Below are 13,479 nucleotides of genomic sequence, written 5' to 3' on the forward strand. Positions count from 1 at the left end.
TTTTCCCAAACCTAAACCTGCTACTATTATTTATTTACTGCTATATGGGTACCCGGGGTGGTGGTTATGTGAGGAAAAGGCCAGTCATCTCACCTGGGCTCCGGCCATATGGAGCTTGGAGGTCCAGAAGAATATGCAGTGCCCACTTGCATCCCAAAAAGCTTATTGCAAATGATATTAAAAGTCTCTCTTTTTTTTTTTCTCTTTTGAAAGCCAGTGCTTATATATATATATATATATTTTTTTTTTTTAAAAACTAGTTTCTTGATAATTCAGCAATTAGAAGAATTTTTGCAACGACATATCAGCTCAACCAAATTTGGTTTGGACCACAAATTAGGTGAAATAGAATAGAAATGGATCGAGGGGATTTCGGTTCCTTAGGAGCGCAAAAATTGAGTTCCCATCTACTTATATTTCTTTCAAACATTGTCGAATATCGGCGGGTACCTTCTTTGATACCATATATTATTGGTTTGTTTTGGTTTTTTTTGGGGAGGGGGGTGGTGGTGGTGGGGGTATGCGTATTGTTTATATATGTCTCCTATGTGCTAATTAAAGCTGAGTTAGAAGAAGAACAGTTGGAAGCTGCACGATGATTGAGAAGTCAAAGGGGGGAGTCACAATCAAATTAGGTTGGGTTAAGTCTTGATGTTGAGGGCAGCCCACATGCAAAGAAAAATATGTGGATTTGCAGCAGATGCGATGGAGATGGAATTGATGGACGAAATGAGTTTTGGGATGCTGTAAAAAGCAAATGTTGGATATTAGTACATTTATTATTTTTTTTTATTAGAGAAAGTAGAAAGAATTGGAAAGTGGAGTAGAGGAGGGACGGAATGACATATAATCGACTAGAGTACTCCCCTCCCTCCAATATATATATATATATATGTATATATACATAGAGAGAGAGAGAGAGACACGCAACATCAGGCTCGGCCACCCTTCGAACACTCCTCAGCGCGCACGTGTGTGTGCGCTTGTGCGTGTGTCTGCATTCTGCTGCAGCATTGCCTCAAAAAAGAAAAAAAAATCTAAAAAAAAAAAAAGAAGAGAGAGAGAATCCCATAAGTAGGCAGAATGCAGTCGCATGTAAGCTTATCCGACATCTGTCAATCACATGCGTGCGTAACTGTAGTCTCTCTCTCTACGACACGACACGATACGATACGATATATATGAGATGAGATGAGATGAGGGGAGGGGCCTCTCCAGCTCTCCTCTCCACTTATAGTAAACTTATAGGGACTCCCTTATTAGTACCAATAACGCGTCTAAACATCAGCTCCAGCACCACTACTATATAATCTACTACTACATCTGGTGTGGACGACAGCGACGGATGTTGTACTTACCCATGACAGCTCCATTTAATTACCATCTTAACCACTTGCGTACGTTTCTTACTTCCACTTCCATGTATGTATATATATATATATTCTTCCAAGTTCTAAGAAGCGGTAGCTGCTTCATTTCCCTCCTATAGGCTCTCTCAGCTGTCAGCACCAGCATATTTTTGGAACGGAGAGCGAGATAGAGAGTTACGGTGGGCTTTACGCTGTACGGCTGTCCCTGCACTACTCACTACATATCAACAATCCTTTCTTTCCCATGTTTCAATTATCCGTCTAAGCGAGGGACAAAGATTCTTCGCGGCTACTGTATAGCTACCAATACAATGCCCAGCTGCAGCAGCATCAGCATCAGCATCAGCATCAGCATCAGCATCAGCATCAGCATGCATGCTTGAAGATTTTATTAATTTTTTCTGCCTTGTCACAAACATGATATACTCCATCCCGCAAACCACCAGCTGATGATGAGCTACCCCCTTCATTAATATTAGGATAGGATACAGTATACTCTCCATTAGTTAGTAGGAAAATCAAGGGATGCATGGGGCGGTTCTCCCTACTAGGGTTTATAGCTGAAAAAAAAAAATGAAATGAAATGAAATGAGCTCCAGCCAGCCTGCAGCCTTCAGCCTTCAGCCCTGGCTACTGCAAACTTTTAACATCATCCTATTATTGGTAGGCAGCAGCTTCAGCCTTCAGCGGTACTATTTATAACCACAATAAAGAAACCAGACTGTGTGGAACTTTACGGGGATGGATGGATTCATTCAATCACACAGCCAAACAGATCGTTATAGGTATAGTTAGTGCGTAAACACTTAATTCGGATCCTACCTAGCTGTTCATTTTCCGCAGCTACAGCGTTCCTTCAAGCCTACCTCATTTTCAGGAACGAATCATCGTAACCGCTGACCGCCTCCCGCCCGTACCGTTTTTGCCATCAAATCATGCGACGATCTCCTCTGGCAAAGTGCAGTCCTAGTCCTCTGGGCATTACTCCGTAAATACTGCAAAGTCGAAGCCCCAATAATACTTTGGGCGCATACCTGTCATTTATTAAAAAAATAAATAAAATAAATAAATGAATAGAATCAAAGCCAACAGCCACAGCCACAGCCAGCCATGAGGGCTGCCATTCGGAGGGACACAATAATAATTCTACTCTCTACCCTCTTACCAACTCCCCCATTCTCCTATCAGCGCGCGTACGTTCATGCTTCCGAACGTTCACCCTCTCTCTCTCTCTCTCTTACGTATTTGTACTTGTGTACACTTATAGATACTAAAATTCAGGAATCCCTAAATCCACCCATCGGTCCTCTTTTTCTTCCTTTTTGGGTACAAATCTCCCCATTGGTTTCGAACCTCCTATCTCTAGCATAAAAACAAAGCAATTTTTTAGTGGTAAAGATTGCATATATATATATAAAATCAAATGTAATGACTTTGCATGGTTTTCTCTCAATATAGAGATTATTGATTGATCAAATTATAACCTGATTGTAGGGAGCATTTTTTTTTTCTTGACTAAAAACTTTTGGTCATAGATATGATCTTGTATGTTTATCTTTTAGCTGAATGTTCAAGTGACATATTTAGTATATTTCTTTAAAGATAATTTGATATCTTATGCTTCAAATATGTTTATCTTTGAGAGATAATATGTATAGAGAGATATTTAGCAGAGATGCAGCTTGCCACTTTTATTTAAAATTTTTAAAGGATTAATACCTAACTATTATAATGATAGCCTTAAGTTCACTATTTTTAGAATGCAACATCTTTATGAATTGATTACTAATAATTCTCCCCCACCCCCCAAAAGCCTAATAATTATTCCCCCAAAGCTATTTTCGGACAAAGTTTCAAAGGAATTAATTACTAGTATTTTTTTTTTCTCCCAAAGCCTAATAATGGTGTCATTTACGACATGAGGAGGCTGTCCAATACTTGGTTTTATAACTCTATGTAGAAGATACATCTTGAATTTTTGGTTGTATATCGTCCGATGTATAAAGTAATAGTATGAATAGTATGATATTAAACAAAATTGCCATGATCATCTTATTTTATGCAATTTTATCTCTACACGATTAAACAACTTGAAAGTGTTGTTGTGAGAGAACTGTTTGTTACAAAAAGCACACATATTTCTAAGAGAAGCAAAAAAAAAAATTCAATTGAAATCTGTTTAGAGTTTTCGTCTGTACATATGATCACAATAAGAATAGACAAACTAAGTTTTTTTGACTAATACGTTTTTACTCGTGAAATACACTTTGAACTATATATGAACCACCATATCCACCACTCCAATTTCTTTGACAATTCATATTCGAAAACTAGACGTTTTGTAAGACAATTTTTAACTTTATATTGAATATCTTTTTCATTTGTGTATTTAACCTAAAACTCTAAACAAGCAGGACGAGCATTAATACTAGTAAAAAATAATAATACGATACAAGTAACAAGTGAAAGGTGAGAAATTGTAAGTAGGAAGCATTTGATTTAAAATTTTCTACTCAAAAAAAAAAAAAGAAAACAACTGAAATGGGAAGTGTAAATGGTGGATGAGGTGTAGAGTAGTAGCAAGCACAACATAACATTAAGCGCGTAAAGATTATGGGTGGCAAAGTGTAAAAAGCAAGAGTGGGGTGGGGCTGCGGCGTATATAATTCGTGTCCGTATTATTACGAGACTTCCTTTTTTCTTTTGCTTTTCCCTTCCCTCCCATTTCCCTCTCTCTCTCTCTCTCTCTCTCTCTCCAATCTTTTTCCCTCCCTCTGGATCTCTGACCTAATTGTCTCTTCCCTTCATCAACACCACCACTAACCCCACCCCTTCTCTTTCTCATCTTCACCACAACTTTTATCCAAAAACAAAACAGAAAATATCCTCCTCTTCCTCTTGAGGGATTGCCCATCTTCTGTTGATCTTGATCCCAGTACATAGATCCCTCTCTGCCCTTCGCATAAACTACTAGGGTATCACATCATTCATTTGTCACATGCAGAGAGCTTGTTAATTGGGGTGCTAGCTGTTGGTCTACATAAACACAGATCGAAGAGCGGAAGAATTGTACTAGACTAGTAGAGGGAACTGAGCTAAGAAGTCAGAAGATGACTCCAGCTAACTTGGCAGGGCAGTTTGGAGACACCACTTATACGAAAGTGTTTGTTGGGGGATTAGCTTGGGAGACTCAGAAGGAAACCATGAAGAAGTACTTTGAACAGTTCGGTGAGATCTTGGAGGCTGTGGTCATTACTGATAAGACTACCGGAAGATCCAAGGGCTATGGATTTGTATGTATCCTGCAGCCCCCCTCTACTCTCACTACTAGTTCTATATATTTCTCATCTCTACGCACGTATGTATCACATTTGATACTACCTACATTCACATCGTGATCTCTCTCTCTCTCTATAGATATATATGAACTTATCGTAAGTTCCAAATTATGTTTGTCTTCATCAAACAACCGGACCCCATAACAGATCTAGCTAGCAAATTTCACATGTTGTTTATGGACGCTCTCAAACCTCGATCGGGAGGTCAAAGAAAGTTGTTTCCAAAAATTTATGTCTATATAAATGTCAGGTAACCTTTCGCGAGCCAGACGCAGCCATGAGAGCTTGTGTTGATGCTGCTCCTGTGATTGACGGGAGGAGGGCCAACTGCAATCTTGCCTCCTTAGGTGTTCAAAGATCTAAGCCTTCCACCCCAAAGCAAGGTAGCAGTACTATCTTTTCTTGGTTTTCAATTCATCTCTTTATTGCTTTTTGGGTGTCCATAACATACTGTTTGTTTGAGGGTTAAGCAGCGGGAGCGATGGCAATTTGATTAATCTCAAAGATTGCATGTTGAGAAAGAAACTCCTGATTTTTGTTTGGTTCCTTCTCCCCATATGCAATCAGCATCGCCATTTGGGGTGGGGTTCACTCTGGTCAGACATCTCACATGTCGAAGGTTGTCAATAGTAGTAGTATTTTTACTGTGGCATTAATTTGAAGCAAAGTACTCCATCCACACCTTGATACGCCATGAATATTCATTCAATCTCCCCATTGCAGAATAAAGTGTTGTGTTCCTGATATATTCCTGACTAATTACAAGAACGAACCCATGAATTGGTTGGCGCTGGCCACCACGGACATACATGTACAGCTCGACTTGTATACGTAGTCCAGTACATTTTCATAATGCTCACACAGTAGTACTGTATGTGCAAGCTAGGAAAGAAGGGACGTCGATAAGTTTTTTGTTTTTTCGAAAAGCAAGCATGGGTCGTGCATGACAGCTCATTCTGCTACCAGTACTGCTTTTGCTTTTGCTTTTGCTGACCAGTAAAAATTTTTTTTTTTTTTTTTTTTTTTTTTTTTTTTTTTTTTTACTTTTCTTGGACCTCATCTCATCTCATCATGGGGAAGCAGCGCCGCGCCCTAAATCTGTGTCAAAATTTTACTAATCTTTCATTAATGATGGAGTACTAAATATTAAGATTTACCCATAAAACAAACTTGCAGCCTCAAGGTTAACAATTATGCATGCATAACAATATTGAGCTTCTTAGCCTAGTAATGTGATACAACAACTTAATGTGTGGATGATCTACCGACCCATATACTCCACCATTTGTTGCCCTGACTCATTCATGCATGCATTCATGCTTGATCTGCTATACAAACCGAACCGAATCCCAAGCACTCTATAAATGAAATCAATTTGATGATTGGCGGCTAGTAGGAGGTGGAGGAAGGAACTTTAGGGTAATGAGCGCATTCCAGGCGGCCGCTGGAGGAGGGGGATATCAAGGCACAGCTTTCCCTTCGGCAACTTTCCCTCATTATGCCATACAACAAGGAATTCCTTATAATCTATACGGGTATGTTATCATCATGTACTAGCTAGTATAATAATTAATGCTTCTCTTGGATCTCTCTCTCTCTCTCAGACACACACACACACACACTCAGGTTACAGGTAGACAGAGAAAGATACCTCCGTAAGAATGAAGGAAAATGTTGTTGTTGTAGAATAGAAATCAAGGGAGTAATTCTCCTTTCTGCCTGCCCAAAAATCATCATTCTGTTCTGTTTGCTCTCTGACACCAACACACACGCCAGTGCACTAGTCGCTGTAGAGGTGGTGAAATGAATGAATGGGAATGTGGGGGGAGCACAGCAGGACCATTAATTTCCATACTCTCTCTCACCCATTTGCATGCTTTCGTCCTCTTTTAGGATTACGCTGCAGTTAAAACAGTAGCCAGCTTCACTGCCACATTTCTTTCCTTCTTTCATTTCAACAATTACCGGTCCAAGTACTGTCACCATCATCCTCAGCCGCTGCAGCAGCAGCGAAGAGCTAGCGCATTTGCTGTTTTATGCCTGCATTTAATTGCTTCGCTTTCTCCTTTTTCACGTCATGCTTCTCTACTATTACTACTACTGCAATGCAACCACGTCTCCAACTGCTACCTGAATCTCTTTGTTTCTCTACATGCTATTTCAGGTACTCTCCATACTCAGCAGATTACACTTATCCAACGGTAATTAAAAACAAACTTCTCTCCTTTCTCTTTTATTTTTGGAACCGATGACACGACTTTCTCTTTTAAACGATTAAACAAATAGACACATATATATATATATATTTAAATCGAGCTTCTCAAAGCTTATTGCTCCAAAAGGTTAAGGTAAAAAAAAAAAAAGAAAGAAGGAAGTTATCATGACACCTTAAATAGAGTACAATCATTATCCAAATTTGAAGCTTGTCGGCACCCCATCCGTATGTCTTTATTAATTTTAAAATTGGAATTCGTAGCTGCTGAATGGAATGATTTTGTACGACAGTCGGTCAACAAGATGTGCCGTCGAAATTTGACGTTGACTCTCAGCGTTCAATCGTTAAGTTTTTTTTTTTTTTTTTTTGTTTTAAACCAACCGTCTCTAATATTAAGTGAAGGATTCCAAAGGCCAAAAGAAATTAGCAAAAAAAAAAAAAAAAAACCAGCAAAAGCTCAATGGGTTTATTTATAAGCTTTTTTTATCTGCCTCCAACTCCCTCTCACATGAATTGCGATGTGAGATGGAATGCCGCCGTTTCACCCTTTGACCAACACAAGTTCCTACGTCTACTTTTCTGTTTTGACCAACGATCTGATTCGTCAACAATTTCATCCTTTTCTTTTTGTCGCTTTTGCCAAATACTAAACTGAATAAGAGGAATCTTCACTACAAGCAATATATGTCTAATTCAAAATTCCTTTCCTGCAAAACATACCCCGACGGAATCTTCTTCACTACAAGCAGTGTTTTTTTTTTTTTTGGGAGTAGCATGAATGAATATAATTGTTTTTTTTTTTTAAAAAAAAAAAGAAAAGAAAAAGTGCTGTCCAGAAAAACAAAGCCAATCCTTCTCTCTCTCTCTTTTGCTAGAAACACAACAGATTCTTTTTCTTTTGTGTTTGCAATCTTTTCAGTCCATCATTCTTCTCTTGCTGCAATTATTGTAGACTTGATGGCTTCAGCCACTTCTAATCACATTATTCAGTTAGTTAATAATGCCCATATAGCTAGAAATAATATTGTTAATGTAGTGGCTGGAGTCCACCAATCAATCCTGCTACTGCTTGGAATTCCCTTTGTCAGAGGCGTAAAAATCAGTAGTTAGTGTTTTGATTTACTGCTACTAGTTTTGCCGTCATTACAACTTTTTTTTTTTCCCTTGGGTCTGTGGGTCGATTCCAGAGTTACTACAGCATATACGGCGGGACAACAACTGCTCAATATCCCGTGTATGGAACTGGAGCTGCTGGGGGAATGTCCATGATCACCGGAGGAGGAGCAGCAGCAGCCGCCGCCGCCGCCGCTGCAGCCGCCTTCTACCCTTATCTGAATTTCGCGGATGGCAGCGGGGGAGGAGCTACCGCTGCCGCCTACACTTCCAGCCACGGCTATGCAGGCGTTCAATACCCCAATCATCATCTCTTCCAGTACTCTGCCGCCCTTAATTCCGCCGCTGGAGCTTATACCCAACACTATGGTGCTGCTGCGGGTACCCCCATCTCCCTTGCGCCCCCCACCCCGCCACTGCAATCAGGTTTGTACGTTGCACTTAACACCCGGATTAATTTCCCCTGTGGCTTTGATTAGTTAGCACCTTTATGCTATCATTTTTAGTTTCAGGTTACAATAGCAGCTTTGCTTTCCTTGATAAATAGGTTAACATAACATTTCTTGGGCCCCAACTGCTAATCTTTGATTTAACGTAACAGGGTATCAAAAGTCCACGCTATAATCATGTGAAATTATATTGGAGAAATTGACTGTTCTACTATTAAAATGAGACAAATAATAGATCAAACGACTAGCAGCATGCTGGCGACTTCCACTTTGTTGAATTGTTAAGAGGTTTTGACGTGTGGGTTTGTTGGACGGTAGCATTCACACTGTCGGAAGTGGGCTGGTAGTTGATACGTTGTCCCAGAGAGTCAGTGACCACTCACCTTTGCATCCGTTTCAATAGAAAAACCATACAACAACTAACAATGAAGCTTTTTCCTATAAAGTATATCACAATGATCCTGATAACACTACATGTGGCATCAAATATGTCTTCAGCCTCATCAATTGCCATTACTCAATTAAATTTAAAGATCAATTCCCTATTTCAAATCAACGTGAATTAAGCAACTTATAATTCGTCCACTTCAACTGCTTGTTTGGTTTCTAAAGGCTACCATTAGAGAAAAGAACAGACAGAAAACAAGGGATAAAATATACATGATATGGACAAGAACTTGTTCGCTGTGCTTCATTTGGTCAGCCAAGAAACACGGACATGCTGGGATAGGAGACAGCAGAGAAGTGTTTAATTTCCTGTCATACATACATACTAGGTTATATTTGAGTGTTAATTATCTTCTGAAACGTTATCAGACTATTCTGGAATAATGGGATACTAATATCCTTGACAGTTTGTTTTGCTGTGCCGCAGGCGTGACCATGGCTCTGCATGCAACGATCCCTCATCGTTAAACAGATTCAATCAGTCTAATGGTCCTAAATAGACGAATTCCAAGCTGCTCCTGCTTTATACTCCCATCAGAAGCTACCTCTGGCCTAACCATGGTTCTTTATCCTCTTGCTCTGCCTTCCTCCTATCCCTCATATGTGGAAGATCCTATTTGTAATCCCAACAAGTGGATGAATTGGGGTCTTGCCAAATGCATTTTGAGTAACCCCCCATAGGGGTCACCGCATCAAAATGTGGAGATCGGGAAATGTGTTCTGATCTCCCGCCCTTTGCTTCTCTTGGCAGGAAAGGATCCTACTGGAGAAAGAAAGCAATTGCATTGCATGCATGCATGTGCATTGTCATCATCATATTCATCACCAAACCAACTCGAGCCATTTGAAGAGCTTAGTTGTTGGGCGTTGGTCATCATCATATGTTCAAAAACTTGGCCAGGGACAGGCTGAGTAAAAAGCTATTTTGAAATTAGCCCAAAAGGCAATTCAAATGGATCCTTTAAATGTTTAGTAGATTTTTTTTTTTTTTGTTTGTTTGTTTGTTGTAATGATCAGGTATTAATGTTAATAATCTTGTAATGGATTAGGCAATAGCTAAGACCCTTGTCAGTGTTTGCCATTAATGCAGGCTTATCTACAGAGTGGTAGTTAGTATCATTGGGACTCAAGGGATGATAGATTTCCTTTGAGTTTTTGTTAATGTCAACTAGTCTTAATCTTTTAAAACTGTGACTAGTCATGTTTATTTTCAAAATTTCACCTTGTTTCTTTTTACCATTTTGAAATTTCTTGTTCCAACAGTCACAAAAGCCGTGTCTCGTTAAAATAAGCAGACAATCATGCTGTCCTTAGGGTGAGGGTGAGTGGTTGTCCGTAGATGTTGATGTTTTCCTAAACTCATTGTGGCTGAACGTTTGGAAGTTCTAGCCTTCTTTCCTGTAGTAAGCTATACATAGGATGGATAAAGTTTTAGATAACTCTCTTTTTTGTAATTTTTCACTACTAGGTAGGTTTTAGATTGCATCAACCTTTGAAGAACTCCAGTACTGAATGGAACGGTGCGTGGAGTTCAAATGCATCAGGAAGTTACCCATCGGGAGGTTTTTGTGTCCCTTTGGGTTCTTCTTTTCTGACACAACAACCATGGTTAGAACTCAGGTCGTCATCTCTCTTCTACTACTCCTAAGTTCTGCTCCTCATCGCCATCTCTCTCTCTCTCTCTCTCTCTCACTCATAATTTGAGCTGGAACTTGCTATTGTCTGTTATGGATAAGCCTATTATGGTTTGTAATATACTAGTAACTAGGAAGACTGCTGCTTTTCATCGATGTCGATTGAGAACAGTTACTTAACTCGCTACTTTAATTTGTTTATGCAAATCAAACGCTACTTTTGCCTACATTATTATTTATTTTTTCTGTAATACGTATTTCCTTTTAATTTCTTCCTGCAATGCTCCTTGGTTGTCATCCGCGAATTATGGTGCGCAGGGATGCCCTTCATTCATCCGGTAATATTCTAGATGAGAAGTCCTGAGGACTTGCAGGGTTAGAGTCTGTTATGGATAAGAAAAAAGCATGTTGGAGCAAAAGAATTAGGTTGTGTTTGGATTGCATTTTTCGTCATTTTTCATGGAAAAAATACTGTAGCGATTTGATATATGTAAGGGAAAAAGGTGATAGGGAAATGTGATCACGGAAAACGATAATATTTTTCGACGGAAACAAGCAATCCAAGCATGGCTTAACATATAAAAAAAGATTAAGGCCAAAACAAAGCTAGTAAATCATAAAAATAATAGATCAATTAGTGTAAGGTAAAAAGATATAGAAGAAGAAGACGGGAATTATAGAGGACGAGAGTGAGAGAGTCTAGCAGAAAAAATTTAATTAGAGAGAGAGAAAAGAGGAGTAATTAGTGTATAATGGATAATAGAGAAATCAATAAGAAAATATGGAGTTGACTGATTGATAATAATTTTAATGTTTGAGTAAAGAGAAAATCAAATAAATAGTCATTGACATATTGATTTTCTATCTTTTATATCCCCTCTACAAACTACTGATATCCCTCATGTATTGGTTTTTATACCTTTAATGTCCCTCATATATGAAATGATTCTTGATCCCTCACAAATGAAAAATGCACATTTTTAGTCCCTCAACTCATTCTTACTGATATTCTTACTCGAAAAAATCAGGTGCACCTCATGCCCCAGAAACTTTAGAGGTAAAATCAGAAGATTGCAGGGAAAAACAAAAAAACTTCTCTTATGTTGCAGAGAAAAAGAATGTGGTAGTATTGCTGTCTTATACTTCTCTTATACTGCGATACTCGTAGTATTGCTGTCTGCCACCACCACTATTCATCACAATATTTCACTAAAATTCAACTCTCCACTCAATTTTTCATGTAGAATTTGATTTCGACATTAGTTTTTATAAAAAAAATTGAATAAAAGTGGTGAATTTTTTTTTTTTTTAAAAAGCTAGGTGGAAGCTATAACAGCTAATAACGGAAAAAACATCCCACTGTTTTTTTCCATTAGCTGTATGGCTCCGTTTGGATTAGTTGTTTTTTAGAGTATTTTTGAAATATTTTATTGTAGCAATGTATATGAAAAATTTTTATTTTACTATAAAATTTTTTTGAAATATTTGATATACTAATATGAATGGGATTTTTTTGAGTTATTGCATATTACTGTAATATTGTATTTGAAAAAATTATTTTTTGAAAAAATAGCCAATCCAAATGGAGTCTATGATTTTTGAAAAAAAAAACATAATACAAATATCAAAATCAGATTTAGTGTCTTTTCTATTTTCACCCACACTGGTTCAATTTTTTTCTGCAAAAACTAATATCAAAATTAGATTCTACGCTGAAGTTAAATTTTGTGAAATTTTATAATTGAAAGTAGTGGCAATTGACGATGAGACCACCAGCATGGTGACCAACGGCACCCGTGGCTGCTGCCATATTCTCAGCTAGGAAATTAGGATGAACAAAAATGAAATGTGAGAGATGTTTTTCCTTTTCTCCCTATGGTCTTCCAATTTTGCCAATAAAATTTGTGAGGTAGCAGTTGCACGTGATATTTTTCTAATGAGAATATTAGTAGAAATGAGTCGAGGGACTAAAAATATGCGTTTTTTTATTTGTGAGGGATGAAAAATCATCATTTCAAAATATGCGAAGGATGTAAAAGGTACAAAGTCAATATGTGAAGGACTATTTGTATCATTTTCCCTAGAGTAAAAAGTAATTTTGTCAAAAAGATTATTGCTCTAGCATTATTGTCTACCAAAAAGTAAAAATTTTTTTTTTTTTTGTATCAAGTGAAAGTTGTAAGAGAATAATGCTTGGATGTTTTATTCACAACTGTAAGGAATATAAGGATATGGTACAAACCTGCGCAATTGAATAATTGTGTAAACCAGATGACCTTGTGGAGAAGATCTTGATTCAATTGCACTTTGGTAATGAGTAGGTCAACTCCACTTTGGTAGCATGGCCGTAGTTACAGGGCTATTCTTTCCTGGTCAAGCAGCAATTGTTTAAATTGAATACTCAATAATGGGTGGATGGTCTCGAAATCATTTTTACGAGGGATTTGCTAAAATAGTCGTCCCTTTTCGCCCGACCCTACTATTTATCAAGAGATAATATAGAATAATCTTACTTAATTTTAATGAAATTTTTTTAAAGAAGGAAGATGATATTAGAATCTATCTCAATCCGTGTCCACATCTATTTACTTAGCAAAGGGGAAATAAATAAAGCATATGAGTTTGATCATTAATGATGTTGAGCATTCATTCCAAGTACACATTAACATGCAGATTTTAAGCCCAAAGAGGTCGCGATACACGGACTTGTCTGACAGAGTTCTTCGTATCTTTCTGGTTCTTTTCAAGTCCATACCTTCTCACCAGGAATATCGCTTTACATTTTTAATAAACATGAACTACTAATACGTTCTATCAATTGCTTTGCTTCTGTTGCAAAGGGTTTGGGGTGGCAGAGAGCGATCATAGCGGAAATGGCAGGGATTTTCCGGATCTTGAGATATAATTGATAGA

General features: G+C 38.0%; 1 protein-coding gene across 3 annotated transcripts; it reads left to right on the plus strand.

The window, feature by feature from the left end:
• The first annotated feature begins 4,053 nt into the window (after positions 1 to 4,053).
• LOC113715169 (uncharacterized) lies at positions 4,054 to 10,793 on the plus strand. Of its 3 annotated transcripts, none has more exons than XM_027239407.2 (6): positions 4,054 to 4,663; positions 4,959 to 5,091; positions 6,105 to 6,243; positions 6,873 to 6,909; positions 8,111 to 8,462; positions 9,340 to 10,793. In XM_027239407.2, exons 1-6 carry the CDS (start codon positions 4,481 to 4,483, stop codon positions 9,363 to 9,365), a joined length of 870 nt encoding a protein of 289 aa, XP_027095208.1. In that variant the 5' UTR covers positions 4,054 to 4,480; the 3' UTR covers positions 9,366 to 10,793. The 3 variants fall into 3 exon arrangements, with proteins under 3 accessions (XP_027095208.1, XP_027095206.1, XP_027095207.1); XM_027239405.2 differs by having other exon boundaries at positions 9,360 to 10,793; XM_027239406.2 differs by having other exon boundaries at positions 6,108 to 6,243; positions 9,360 to 10,793.
• Positions 10,794 to 13,479: the final 2,686 nt, after the last annotated feature.

The sequence above is a fragment of the Coffea arabica genome, chromosome 10c (genome assembly GCF_036785885.1).
Source record: "Coffea arabica cultivar ET-39 chromosome 10c, Coffea Arabica ET-39 HiFi, whole genome shotgun sequence".
Classification (NCBI taxonomy): Eukaryota; Viridiplantae; Streptophyta; class Magnoliopsida; order Gentianales; family Rubiaceae; genus Coffea; species Coffea arabica.

Excerpts from the sequence above, each read along its gene's own strand:
- LOC113715169 (XM_027239405.2), top strand. The coding sequence starts at position 4,481 with ATGACTCCAGCTAACTTGGCAGGGCAGTTTGGAGACACCACTTATACG. Across the intron at positions 4,664-4,958 it reads GATCCAAGGGCTATGGATTT|GTAACCTTTCGCGAGCCAGA; the intron begins GTATGTATCCTG and ends TATAAATGTCAG. Across the intron at positions 6,244-6,872 it reads ATTCCTTATAATCTATACGG|GTACTCTCCATACTCAGCAG; the intron begins GTATGTTATCAT and ends ATGCTATTTCAG.